At 40.7% G+C, this 15027-nt stretch overlaps 1 protein-coding gene across 1 annotated transcript in view; it reads right to left on the bottom strand.

Annotated features, from left to right (window-relative positions):
- Nucleotides 1-13591, bottom strand: part of BTRC (beta-transducin repeat containing E3 ubiquitin protein ligase) — a gene marked incomplete at its 5' end in the record, with an annotated part of 185121 nt that extends 171530 nt beyond the window's left edge. The window contains one exon of the mRNA XM_079711568.1: nucleotides 13544-13591. Within this exon, the coding sequence (XP_079567694.1) occupies nucleotides 13544-13591 (48 nt within the window). The remainder of the gene's footprint in view (nucleotides 1-13543) is intronic.
- Nucleotides 13592-15027: the final 1436 nt, after the last annotated feature.

Here is a 15027-nt window from a genome sequence, read left to right as displayed (position 1 = left end):
AGTCTTTAAGCAGCCTCCCTGCCTGTCTGTTCCCCCGTCCCTAGTCCAATCCACTCAAATAACTAAAATGGTCTTCTAATCTTCTTTGTTGTTATTGCCCCCAGTGGGAATCAGATTCAGACGTAAATTATAGACCTTTCAGAAAAAAGTACTCCCATGTGTTTATACTGAATGGAGGTCATGGAGCTCAGGTTTAAAAAAACCTTTACACTCAACAACAGAAAATTAAATTTTAAAAATAGCATCTAAAAACACCAAATACCTGGAATAAATCTAACAAAAGATGTATAAAGACCCCTACACAGAGAAATTACAGACCCCAAAAATGGAAAGATATACTATTTTCATAGATTATAAAATTCAATAGTGTTAAGATCTCAGTTCTCCCCAAACATATATAGATTCAATGCAATTCCAATAAAAGTCATAGGAGGATGTTTTGTGGAAATTAAGCTGATTCCAATATATATGGACATGCAAAAGCTGAGGAACATTCAATATCCAATATCAAGAATTGGTATAAAAATATAGTAATTAAGAAAGTGTGATATTGTCACAAGGATAAATAGACCACTGGAACAGAAAAGTCCTGGAAACAAGCCCACACACATATATAGACAGGTGGTATATGACAAAAGTGACCATGCAACGCAACAGATGAAAAACAAAACAACTACCTCACATCAAACATAAAAATTCCAGACGGACTGTAGATCTAAATGTAAAAGGTAAAATATTCATGGAAAAGACTCTGACAAGTACAGGTTTCTAGTAACTGACTATACTGCTGAACTGAATGAATAAGCATTTTCAGAACTCCAATGGAAAACTGATGAATTCATAAAAGTGCTAACAAAAGATCAAGATGAAAAAAAAATTAAGCGTTTCGGGGTCTTGAAGAGATATTTGTAGACCCATGTTCATAGCAGCATTATTCACGATAGCCAAAAGGTAAAAGTATCCCAAGTGTCTGGCAAGAGATGAATGGACAAACAAAATGTGATGTATACATACAACGGAATATTATTCAGCCTTAAACAAGAAGGAAATTCTGACACATGCCTTAACATGGATGAACCTTGAGAACATTATGCTAAGAAAAATAAGCCAGTCACAAAAAGACAAATACTGTATGGTGCCACATTTATGAGGTATCTAGAGTAGTCACACTCATAGAAACAAAGTAGAATGGCAGTTGCCAGGGACTGAAGGCAACTGAATGGCAGTTGCCAGGGACTGAATGGCAGTTGCCAGGGACTGTTTAATGGGTACAGAGTTTCAGTTTTACAAAGTGAAAAATCTGTATTCAGTTTAGTGAGGGTCAAGGAAAACAAGTGTGTACATGAGATGGGATGGAGGGATCTGCAGTGACCTACAGCAGGATGTCAGAACCCTAGCAGAATAAAGAGAATGTCTATACAGGAGTATGGCAGCCTTAGTAGCCCTGCACAAGGTGCTAAAGTCCAAATGGAGTGAGGAGAGCAACCTAGTGCACAGTATCAGAGCCTGAAATGAGAAGGGTCTTCAAACGGGGGCTAGTGGCAGCAGCCTAATATAGGATTTTGGAGACTGATAAGGTGAGGATGGCATCCACATGATGGGTGTCAGGAACAGCAGCAACAGGAGAGACTGGTCACATACAGGGGGGATTGATTAAGAAATTATGTTGAAAAAAAAAAGAAATTATGTTGAGGATAATGAGAGCCAACTTACTAACAGAAAAGGGAGTTACAATTATGGAAAGCAAATTATTGGATAAACCCTGTTGTGTTAGACGAGAACTGGAGATACCTGTGTGAACCCATGGTTTTAAATAAATATGTAGATAAAATTAAAATAGTGATACATGTGTGCACACGCATGTGTATGCACGTTTACACATACATATATTCCCTACCTCTGTCCACTGAGAGGACTTGGGAGCAGTGACACCCAATAGCAATGTGTATACCTAACACCCAGATATTGACTTCTATATGTCATTCTCTACTAAAAGAAACCAGAAAAAAAAAAGAGAAATCACTGATTCCAGGGCTGGGGGAAAAAAGTACAATGTTCAAAGAATGAAAGAAATACATAAAAAAGACAAAGAAAGCAGTTTGAAAGCACTCTCACTGGCCAAACAGGGAACAATTTAAGTGTCAAAAGAAATAATGATTGGGCTTCCCTGGTGGTGCAGTGGTTAAGAATCTGCCTGCCAATGCAAGGGACACGGGTTCGAGCCCTGGTCCAGGAAGATCCCACATGCTGCAGAGCAACGAAGCCCGTGCACCACAACTACTGAGGCTGCGCTCTAGAGCCCACGAGCCACAACTACTGAGCCCGCATGCTGCAACTACTGAAGCCCACATGCCTAGAGCCCGTGCTCCACAACAAAAGAAGCCACCACAATGAGAAGCCCATGCACCTCAACGAAGAGTAGCCCCCACTTGCCGCAACTAGAGAAAGCCCGCGTGCAGCAACAAAGACCCAACACAGCCAAAAAAAAATAAATTAAAAAAAAAAAAAGAAAGAATGATAGTATTATAACCCATCAAATAAAACAGGAATTCATAAACTCATTCTGTTAGAAATAGATTGAAAATCTAATGAAGAATAAGATAGTTACATGGTTTCAAAGTACCTTCCCACAAGATACTTACTACAAAAACATTAGCTTTAAAGAAGAAACTGGCAGATGCCACTTTAATCAAGTAAAAAAAGTTGTAAGACAAACAAAAATTATGTGTCACCCAACAGGAGGCAATAAGTAAAATAAAGCAACACTTCTGTGGTATTTCTGTCAAAAATACAGGACCCAAATCTAATCATGAGGAAACATCATCAGATAAACCCAAATTGAGGAATCGTTCTACAAAATAACTAGCCTATAATCTTCAAAAGTGCCACAGTCATGAAAGTTAAAGACAGGAACCGTTCCAGACTGAAGGAGACTAAGGAGACGTGACAACTAATTTCAGTACGTGATTCTGGATTAGACCCTTTTGTTATAAAGAACATTACTAGAGGGACTTCCCTGGTGGCGCACTGGATAAGACTTCGCACTCCCAATGCAGGGAGCCCAGGTTCCATCCCTGGTCAGGGAACTAGATCCCATATGCATGCCACAACTAAGAGTTCGCATGCCACAACTAAGGAGCCTGTGTACTGCAACTAAGGAGCTGGTAAGCTGCAACCAAGGAGCCCTCTGCCACAACTAAGGAGCCCACGTGCTGCAGCTAAGAAGCTGGCGAGCTGCAACTAAGGAGCCCGCCTGCCGAAACGAAGACCTTGTGTAACCAAATAAATAAATAAATAAATATTTTTTTTAAAAAAAAAGAACATTATTAGAACAACTGGCAAAGTTTGAATGGGGTCTAAGGGGTTAGATCTGTAATTGTACTGTATGTTAATTTCTGAATTTTGATGGTTGTCTTATATAGAATGTCCTTGTTTGCAGAAAATATACACTAAAGCATTTGGTGATGATGTAACAACTTGCTCTCAAATGATTCAGGAAAAAATGTCATTTGTGTTGTACTTGAAACTTTTCTGTAATTCTGAGTTGACTCAAAATAAAATATTAAGAGAAAGAGAAAGAATTGCACTGGTAGTTACCAAACACTAAAAATAAAGATAGTGATGTTATATGTATGTGTATTTTATCCACAAACACACACCCCAATTAGGTTAACTATCTTAAGAGAGACTATTAGTTTGCCATGGCTACTTTAAAAAAGTACCACATACTTAGTGGCTTAAAGCAACATTAATTTATTATTTGACAGTCCTGTAGTTCTGAAGTCTGAAATGGGTCTCACTGAGCCAAAAATCAAGGCCTCAGCGGGGCTATGTTCTTTTCTGAGGCTTAGCTTGTCCTTTCCTGCTTCTAGAGGCTGCTCACATTCCTTGGCTCAGGGCTCTCTTACCACATCTTCAAAATCAGCAACAGTGGATTGAGTTCTCACATGTCATCACTATGACCTCCTCTTCAGCCTCCCTCTTACACATTTAGGGTCCCTTGGGATTACACTGAGCCCAACCTGGATTATCCAGGACAATCTCCCTATTTTAAAGTCAGCTGAGGGACTTCCCTGGTGGCCCAGTGGTTAAGACTCTACACTTCTACCGCAGGGGGCACGGGTTCAATCCCTGGTCAGGGAACTAAGATCCCGCACGCTGCGTAGTATGGCAAAAAATTAAAAATAAAGTCAGCTGATTAGCAACCAAATTCCATCTGTTACCTTAACTCCCCTTTGCCCTGTAATTTAACATATCCACAGGTTCTTGGGATTAGACTGTCTATCTTGGATGGGGGGATGGGGTGGGGGGGTGGGGGGAGGGCATTATTTTGCCTACCTCAAAGAGTTTCCTTTATTCTGAGATTATGTGTTTTCTACTTCTGTGGCATTAAAAAGCTCCTTCGTTCATTTATAAAATGGTGCTGACAGTGGTGCTTCTTTTTCAAGTACTGGTTGTGTAGGAAAAAAAAACTGTTAACGCTGTAAATCCTGTGTAGGTATTTTGTAGTCACAAAATCTTGTGACTTTTTTACTGATCTCTTAAACGAAAAAAATCTGAAAACAAAACACATGTTCCTACAAAAGAACCATATATTTGTTGAAAGATTTGTGTTGTATTTTTCAGAATATAGGGAATAGATCAATAAGAAAAAGGCAGACAATCCAATTAAAAAAAAAAAAAGACCAAGGCCTGAATAGACACTTCAAAAAAGAGGATATCTAAACAGCCAAAAACCTCAATAATCTTTTTAGGTGCTTGATTACAGCAGTCATTAAGGAAATGCAAATTAAAACAGTCAGATAATACCATTCACCCACTAGTATGGCTAAAGTGAAAAAAGACAGTAGCAAGTAAATGTTACAAGAATGTACAGCAACTGGAACTCTCATATGGTGCTGTAGAAAGCATGAAATGGAAAAAATTCATAGACTCTACTAAAGCTAAACATTTTTCATACCCTATGACCCAGCAATTCCACTCCTAGGTATATACCCAACAGAAGTATGTACATATGTACAAGAAAAGACACGTACAAGATTATTCATAATAGCACAATTCACAGTAACCCAAAACTTGAAATAACCCAAACGTCCATCAACAATAAAATGGCTAAAAATTTGAAGTATACTCACACAGTGGAATACTGCATAGCAATAAAAATGAACACACTACACCTAACACAGCAACCTGAATGAATCTTCTTATGTGGGACAAAAGATGCCAGACACTAGAGAATATATACTGGAGTGATTCCATTTATGTGAAGTTAAATACCAGTAAAGGCAAAAACTAATCTACAGGTATAAGATAATAGTTACACAGAAGTGACAACTGGGTAAACATTCAATGAGCTGTATACTTAGGATTTCTTTAAAAAGTATACTTATTTTACTTCAATAAAAGCTTATATAGACACATACCAAGTACACTATAATATTATTCTTAAATACAAACTGGATTCAATCCAAACTCCCTAGGCTCCCAATCTATCTTTTCATTCTTGTCTGCTATTCACCTTATGTTCAAGTCATACACATCTACTCACACTGTGCTGGCCAGCTCCTGATCTTCTAGCCTCTACCTAAACTACTCCCTCTTCCTGGAACTTCCCACTTCAGAAACAAGTCTGTCAAAATCTATCTATTCCACAAGACCAATATGAAGCTCTCTTCTTCAAACCTTCCTAAGATCTTTCCAGTTAAAACTAATTTCCCCTCCCTTAACTTCTATAGCACTTTGTGCCTCTATTTTGGCACTTACCAAAGTGTGCCTTAAGAGATATTTATAAATGCCTATCTTCTCAACAGACTGTGAAGTTCTAGAGAAGATAGAAGTTTTATAATACTTAACTTTGTGTCTTCATCCCCTCCTGCCCCCATAACCACCTCCCTCTACATGTAACATAATGTTTTGCACTCAGTTTATGTTTATATTTTTATCAAATCACACTGCATGCCTCGTTTTCAGCTGTCAACTCACTCCTTTTGTCAAGTACTACTTAACAGGAAAATGCAGTGCTCCAGCACAATTTAGGACCATAGAGTTCTAAATTTCCAATGAAAACTTGGATACATACAGGAGTTTAAGTAGCATAATTTATCAATTAACACATTATACATGGCAATTTACAATTTAAAATGAACTGAGAGGGGGGGAAAAGAGGGAAAGAGAGACCCTTCTTAACTAGGTAAGACTAACAATTAAGACTTTTCAGTTAAGAAAATGAGCTCAGAGTGAGTTGTCTATTCAAGCCACCACTGTCAGTCCACTGACCAGTACACTTGTTACACTGTAGTCCATGATCAAGTGCAGGTCTTCATTTGGGGTACTTGTTTTATAAATGTATACATTATATTAAATTTTAATTTTTCTGATTAAAAACAATACATATAAAAATGTAGAAAACATTAAGGAATATATAGAAAAGAAAAATCACCTAAGTGATGCTTTTTTTGTGTGTTTCCTAATACATCTTCAGATGCCAAATATTTTGAAATATTACCCATAATCTAACATTTCACAAAAAAACACATTAACAATTTAGTGTAGTACCTCCTAAGAAGTACAAGGATTTACATATCCGTGCTGCAAAAACATTATCCACATGCTACAATTCTGTTTCCATGACTCTTCAGTGAAAGCCTGAAAGTCCCCCAGACATCAGAAAATATCGTTGCAGCCTTAAGTTTATGTTCAGAGAAGGGGCTTAAGAGCTCTGAATGTAATACCAAGGGAGTTGTTAGGGCATTATGTATGACCTTGATTCAAATTCTGTTACAGTTCAAATTCTGTTACAAATGCTACTCGAGTGACATCAACCTTATCCTTCCCAAGTACAGAAAAATAGAATTGTGATATTGATGAACTTTCCAGGGCATCACTGTGGATTAAAGTCAAGATTCCGATTATTTCTTTACACTTTTTTTTTTCTACATGACATAATACAAAGACACCTGCTGTATTAAATTGTGATTCTGGAAGTATCCAACCAATAGGTGTTGTTCAGTAACCAAAATGTGAAAGTGCTAGTCAGAATAGTGTCAACAAGGAAGAGCAGAAAGAAAGCACAATAGTTGTAACAGTAAGCATTTTATCATTCTTCTATAAATCAAGTATATTAGATTATTATTACTATAGTAAATTATTGTGCAAGTTGCTCTCTCTTCCACTCCTTCTATGGGCAGAGTATACTTACCCACCTCTTGACTTGACCATGTGATTTACTTTGGTTAACGGAATATCAGCTGGTATAATACAACCAACGATTGAAAGGCACTTGAACAACTGGGCTTGCTCTCTTGTGCCTCTACTATAGCTATAAGGACAGCTCTGCCTGGGAAGTCACTGCCTCTACAGTCTGCGTCCCAGAATAACATGTGGAACAGTCCTGAGTGAGCAGCCAAATCCAGAGTGACCCAACAAAATTCAGTCTGTGTCATCCAGTATTCAGCAAATCCACATATTCATGAGAATAAATAACTATCATTGTATTGCCATGACATTTTGTGGGTCTTTATTACTCAGCAATAGCCAATTGATACAATGATACTGTGACAACTCCGTTTCCTCAGTAATTCAAATGATCAGAAATCTATATATGTCTGGACAGTAACTCTCCACTCCGGCCCATCGGACCAGCAAAGAAATGTGCCATCATATTCCATTGTTTCTCTGCTCTTCAAGGATGAAACACAGTGCGAGTGAGGGTCTCAAGTCAGAGTTCCTGGGTTTGATCTCAGGCTTCTTGCTAAGCAGAGAGACTTTGTGCAAGTTACTTAACCTCTCTGGAATCAGTTTCCTCATCTGAAAATGGGAGTAACAATAGTACTGAATCTGTCTTACAGGATTATTGGGAGGATTAAATGAAATAATAGTATATGTAAAGAATTTAGAATAGCAAACAGTAAACACTAAGTAAATACATATTAGCTATTCATGGCTGATCATATTAAAAAAAAACAAAGAAAAATAAATAAACACAACCCTCCCATTTCTACTGTGGTTATCCTATTATTGACACAGAGTCAGGTCAGGTCAGTCACAAGCCTAGGAATAGGAAGGCAAGTATACCCTGAAGGGAGAGCCAAATCTCAGAAAGGAGCAAGACCTCAGAAGGAAGCTCCAACTCAAAGCGTTCACACTAAGCAGGCAGGAATTCTCTCCCAGCTCGGTGGCTTTTGCTCCCCTGCTCCCCATCCTCACCTGGCCACATACAAAGGCAATCCAGGAACTATGACTGTAGTGCCCCAGAGAACAAATCATATTCTTAGTTCAAAATTACTCTCAGTATCTATTCCTCTGTTGTTATCTCTGAGTCTTCTGTAAAATGTTCTAGCTCTGTTTTCAATCAGGCTTCAGAAATCTAAAGGGAATTATCCAGAGATTCCCCAGTACAAGGTGAATCTTACGGAATACTAGTTGAAATGGTACAATCAGGTGGACCTTTCCCATAGAGATTTTCCCCTCCTCCACTGCCAATGTTAGGATGCTGGGATTGATTTATTAAGGAATAAAGCAGTTTTCTTTAGAGTGACCAAGTTGTTAAACATTGGTAAATATTTTCTACTTTATCCACAGTGAATTCTTATTATATACATTTAGAAAGCACCTTCATGCTGTATTAAAATACTGCTAGAAAGCACATGGTATTTTAAAATATTTTAATACCACAAAGATCCTTTTTTCTTTCTTCATTCTCATTCTTTTTTTTAATTGTAATGCCATTTACCACAAATAATTTTATCTATACATGATCAAGACCTTACATATGTACCATCTCTCTTTAGAAAGGGAAAAAAATTCTTAACCGGTTATTTTCTTTTAGGATTTAAACAATACACAAAAAATATAGAATAACAAGTAGTCTCCTTTGAAAGTTCATTTTCTAATTTAGCAATAAAAAATTTCTGGCAGGGCTTCCCTGGTGGCGCAGTAGTTGACAGTCCGCCTGCCGATGCACGGGACACGGGTTCGTGCCCCGGTCCGGGAAGATCCCACATGCCGCGGAGCGGCTGGGCCCATGAGTCATGGCCGCTGAGCCTGCGCGTCCGGAGGGAGAGGCCACAACTGTGAGAGGCCCGCGTACCACACACACAAAAAAAATTTCTGGCAATCATTCAAAGTAGAAGAATTTTTACTCCAATCTAATAATTTACTTCCAATAATTTATTATGTACATTACAAACATGAATCAAGAAAATGAGCACAGAGAATTATCATTAATTTGTAATTCCATACCCCAATACCTATATAAGAGTATTCAGAAAAGAAACTGAAGGCTAATTTAAATTGAGAACAGGTAACAGATATATAGAAATTCTGACAAACTAAGAACTAGTTTCAAATGTCCATCCAGCCAGCTGGTAATCAATCTCACTGATTTAAAGAAAAGCCCATCATAGTGAGAAATCTGAATACTTATTTTAAAATGCAGTTTCTTGCTTTTAGTTACATATGGTTCTCAGGCAAAAAAGAAAAGTTCCTGAATCCTATCAATTCATCCAGTATTATCTCTACAGTAACATTATTAAGACAAGTCATGCAGGAGATCATGTTAGTTCCTTAAGAAGTTAACCTCAAAAAAGAGATGCCTCCAAAGCATTCCTAGTGTTATTACCCACAAATTTGGCTGATCCCATTTGTATTTTTATCCTGAGCATCCAACTAGAATAGCATCTGTGGTAGCCGGTCTCAAAAGGGCATGGCCCCCAGCAGTTTCTCTCTGTTTATGCATACCTCTCTTCTTGTCTACAGGTAGAGATTATTTTCCCTCCCTCTGACTCTGGGCTGGCCTTGACTGTCTTTGACCAATGGCAACATTCTCAACTTCCAAACCCAGGACTTAAGAGAACTGGCTGACTGGTTTCTATTTCCTATCTCTTGGAATGCTCCTTCTTAGACCCCAGGCATCATGCTTTAAGGAAATCGAAAGGCCATGTGGAGAAAGGAGGCCCACATAAAGGAGGACAGAAGGCCTTACTGCTAGCTGAACTTTCAGCCAGTGGCCAGCCATGACAGAATGTGGCCATTTTGAACATTCCAGCCACGCTGGCACCCCAGCCAACACCAAGTGAAACAGAAAATGCATCAGTCAACCACAGATTTATCTTTGTTACACAGCAAGTTACCCTTTACACTTTCACTTATCTTTCAATTCTTTAAAAAACTATTTTATATGTCCTAAAATTATTTCATGCATGCGTCAAATTTTCCCAGTTCTAAGATCCTGGGATTGGTTTATCCTGTCCATTTAAAAATAAACTTCAGGGACTTCCCTGGTGGTGCAGTGGTTAAGAATCTGCCTGCCAACGCAGGGTACACGGGTTCGAGCCCTGCCCCGGGAAGATCCCACGTGCCGCGGAGCAACTAAGCCCGTGCGCCACAACTACTGAGCCTGCACTCTAGAGCCCACGAGCCACAACTACTGAGCCTGTGTGTCACAACTACTGAAGCCCGTGTACCCAGAGCCCGTGTTCCACAACGAGAAGCCCGTGCACTGCAACGAAGAGTAACCCCCGCTCGCCACAACTAGAGAAAGCCCGCACGCAGCAACGAAGACCCAATGCAGCCAAAATTAAAAAATAAAAAAAATAAACTTCAAATTCATCCCTCAACTTGTCATATAGACAGATAGGATATAGAAGGATAGACAGATATAGGTATATCACAAAAATCCAAAGGTAAACTTTAAGTCTAGGCCATGTGTGAATTATGGTCAAATCTGAATTACCAGTCTCAATGATAAGATTTTATTATAAAATTTCTAATCAAAGTACTATGTCAATATAATAATGAGCAAAATTCATGAAAGAGAATATCCATTTCATGTTGCTATTTTAAACAAATTTTCTTTCTTTTTTTTTTTTTTTTGCGGTACACAGGCCTCTCACTGTTGTGGCCTCTCCCGTTGCGCGTCCAGGCTCTGGACGCGCAGGCTCAGCGGCCATGGCTCACGGGCCCAGGCACTCCGCGGCATGTGGGATCTTCCCGGACCGGGGCACGAACCGTGTCCCCTGCATCGGCAGGCAGACTCTCAACCACTGCACCACCAGGGAAGCCCTACATTTTCTTAAACAGTGGAAATCAGGCATCGGTATAAAACTTATCATTCACAACTCACAACTGAAGGAAGGGGTAAGGACAAAATAAAGCCAAATACTATCAACAACTTCAATTTGATTAAAAGGATAGTCCTTCCATGTGTACTGTGCACTAATTACTAGGTGCAAACACAAATAAAATATCTTCCTATCTCAACTGACTAAGGAAACAGACATGTTATAACAGGGTAAATGGGACCAAAGGCAAGTTGTGACTTACTCAGATTCATAATAAGACTGTTACTGAGCTGAAAAGGAATACCAAATCTCTAACTCTGCGTTCCGTTTCAGTTATTAAGGTGTCATTCTTGGTGACCCTCTTCCAGTTGGCCTTTTCTCAAACAGCAGCCACAATAAGCAGGCAAAGTCAAAAATGAAAGTAACTATTGTAAAACTGAAGAAGAATTGGTTTCTCCCTATGGAAACTGACTCAACATTTAATAATGTGTGGCGTCCCAAAAGCTGCAAACTACTACATGGCCATCTCTAGCTCAACTTTAACTCAACCAGGAGACCATTATCAAAACAACTCACTGGTGCCAAGCAGAGATCAATTGGTTGAAAATGTTCCTAGGCTGAGGTCTAATGGAGAGTAAAGATGATGTTCTCATAATGTCTCTTTATGATCTTTAAACCACATTATTCCATAAACCTGACACATGTCAAGATTAGGATTGAGTCAATCTCTAAGCAGGAAAACAAAAATAAGCAAATGCCACTTTTCTGACTCAAATCTAGAAGCTGGTTGTAGATACAAAGCAACTTCCTCTCACTTCTAAAGTCCAAAAAAATGTCAAAGCCTCTTCTTAATATTTTAGAATTTCAACATTGGGTAGAAACTCAAGAACTTTCTTCAGGCCTAACAGAATTTTGTTAAAGATACACTTGAACTTTAGTTAGGTGTTTCTGAAAGCACTAATACAAAGTAAGTAAAGTCATAGTAAATTTGACCAGTATTCTTGTAAATGGGGCAGTTTAAAGGCTAAATTCAATTAGGTTAGTGTCCATGTTTGTTTAAACTTGTTTGAGTATCTCAGGCAAAGACACAAGATAACTGACAAAAGAAGTAAGATTTGGAGTGACAGGTTACAATTACTTCTGGAAAAAGCAAAACTAGACTGCAAGTAATATCAATGTCTCTATGGCCACCTGCTAAGACAGAAGTAAGTCTATGCATCCCATCATTCTGTAACCACAAAGTCTGGTTTTACATCTAGGATATACAAATGAAGCATCAGATTAAAAGCATCAAATATCAGACTCCACAAATTTGCCAAACATACACATATCAAAAACAGAAAAGCATGATTCAAAGTTAAAGAACTAGATTCCAAAGGATTTAAACACACCCACAAAATCCAGTCCAAGTTCATACTGTGCTTCAACCTAAAACTCATAACTACCAATCCTGACATCTGCCATTCCTCGATATCTGCATTCCCCCTTTTAGCTCCTGAATTTCTCCACTGATCTTATCACTTATGGATCTTTGGATTCTCCATGGCCTTTCCTTTCTCAGAAAGTAGTACAGCACCCAGTCCCTTCATTTTACTATCTCTACAATTTAGCACTAAGTTTTGTTTTACCCTATTAGTTATTAATTTTGTCCCTAATCTCCTGTACCTAGGTTTCCCTAGCCAATGAACCTCTCCTGTCTTCTTTCAAACTAGAGGATGTACCCCCTTTCCTGATATTTGTAATTCTGGTTCCTAGTCAACCCCCTTCCTTTCCCAGAGACTGTCATCATAGCGCTAGATCCCCATCTCCAGTCCTTTTCTTCCTAAGTAAGGCCTAGTCCTTTCCAGAGTTTGTCAACATTAGTTTGGCCAAGCTGGGATTGTACCCTGAAGGCAAAGACTATCTCTCCCACCTAACTCTGCAAATCTATGTCTCCCACCAGCCCTGTCTTTCTCTCCTCTAACCTTAGATCCAGCTGCATCCAGCGCTGCCCGTTTCCCACCCACCTCCCACTCCCAATATCTTTCTTCCCACTATCCCGCGCTCCCCCTCCCCACTCCTGAATGCACCTCTTCTCCCGGGCCTCACCCGTAACCCTCACACAAGGAAGGCCCTGCCAGCGGCCTCACGGCGTCTCTCCTCCTGGTTTCCTCCGCTCTTCAGTAACTGTCCCTACGCCCCTTTCCCTCCAGGGCCCTGCGCGCCGCCCAGAGCCCCCTCCCCGATTAAGCTCCCGCTGTCACTTGGCCTCTCATCCACAAGATGGCGGAGCTGCTGCCCCCACCTCCGGGTCCTCTCCGCAACCCCTCCTACCTCCCAGGAACTCCCGTCCCGTCCCTTCAGCCGCCTCCGCCCCCGGCCCCGGCCTCGGCCCAGGGTCCCGCTGCCCCCTCCTCTGGCGGGATGGCGGCCCAGACCCGAGCCTGAGCGACGCCGCCAACTCCACCGCCTCCACCGTTCCCCGGCCTGCACATTCTCCTCACCATAAACTTGAGCGCTTTTTCCTGCAGCACCGCCTCGGCCGGGTCCATAATCGCCAACGGCCACCGAGTCCGCACTCCGCCGGGGCCGCCCCCTTGGTGCCAGGCCGCAACAGACGCAGCGCCCGGATCCCGCCTCCTCTTCCTTCTCCCCGCCCTCTTACCTCTCAGGCACCCGCGGGGCGGCCAGGGAGGACCAGCTGTTCCGTGCGCGTGCGTGAGCCCCCTGGCTCACGGGATTTGTAGTTCTGGGGCTTCCCGCCGCAAAAAATGAGGCCACACCGCGAACTGCAACTCCCGCGGTTCACTGCGGTAGGGTCGCCGTGGCTAACAAGCCGACTCTAGACAACGGGCCGTCAAGTAGAGAATCAGCGTATGGGAATCGTAGTTTACAGCTTCTAGGGCTGGGAAACGGGAGGGGCATCGGTGTCTCCGTGGTTACCGAGCGACGCCAGTGGCATCTTGCCTGCCAATTGATATCAAGATGGCGACCAGTGCCTCACCTGTAGCCCAAATACTGGAAAAAACTGTGAGAGGACAGAAGTCCTAGGGCCTCCCTAAATGTGGTTGTAGAGAACTGGACGCCCCCAAAATTCATATGTCTGGCGTCTGCGGGACGGATTTCAACCCAGAGGCGTTTGGCCTATGGGCACCTGGCAGCACCTTATAGACTAATGCAGAATTTCAAGGTCCTCCTAAGTCATCGCCCCACATTTCTTCCTGTCACCTTATTCTAGTCCACAGTAAATCAGGGCCGAATAGAACTTGGCTCAGGAAATTCTCGGGTGTTTAGCACTCGGAAACCATGGCCGCTACTGCTAACCCTGAGATGTAAGCCCTGCATTAAGGGTTAAATGGGTACTTGCAAAAGGCCTTTAATGGTGAAATATAATGGCCATCCAGCAAATAAAGCATGTAAGTATTTAGTTTGGCCTTAAAAGGGACAGTACGAATTTATTTTGGAAATTGGGTTTAACCTAAGTGGAAAAAACACTAGGGTTGGGCTAAAAGTGATACACTGTACAAAATATCTGAGTTTATAAAATAAGTGAATTAGGGAAATACCTTTTCAGTTACAAGGAAATTTTCCATTGTAAACTATTTTATTCATTCCTTCATTCAACAAACAGCATACAACCGTGTGCAGACATCGTGCCAAGAGATGGGGGGGATTCAGTAGTGAATGCAGTAGACCCAGTCTTGTGGAGCTTACATTTCTAGTATGTTGATACTTTGTCCTACTCATCCTTACGTCCTCAGAACTCAGCACAATACCTAATACATAATAGACTTTAAGTTAATAAAAAGTTTTACTCTTGAATTTTAAAAAAAAGTTTTACACTACTGCAAAATGAAGACTCAAAACTCATTCATATGAAAACTACCTGCAGCTTCTCATAGGACTAAGGCAGTATGCGACATGGTTGCCAAAAAAGCTAAAGCAATCCTAGGCAGCTTGAAGAGACTAGTGTCTGGGGAATAGAGTT

The sequence above is a fragment of the Hyperoodon ampullatus genome (genome assembly GCF_949752795.1).
Source record: "Hyperoodon ampullatus genome assembly, chromosome: 1".
NCBI classification, from domain to species: domain Eukaryota; kingdom Metazoa; phylum Chordata; class Mammalia; order Artiodactyla; family Ziphiidae; genus Hyperoodon; species Hyperoodon ampullatus.
This window is presented reverse-complemented; position numbering and strand designations above follow the sequence as displayed.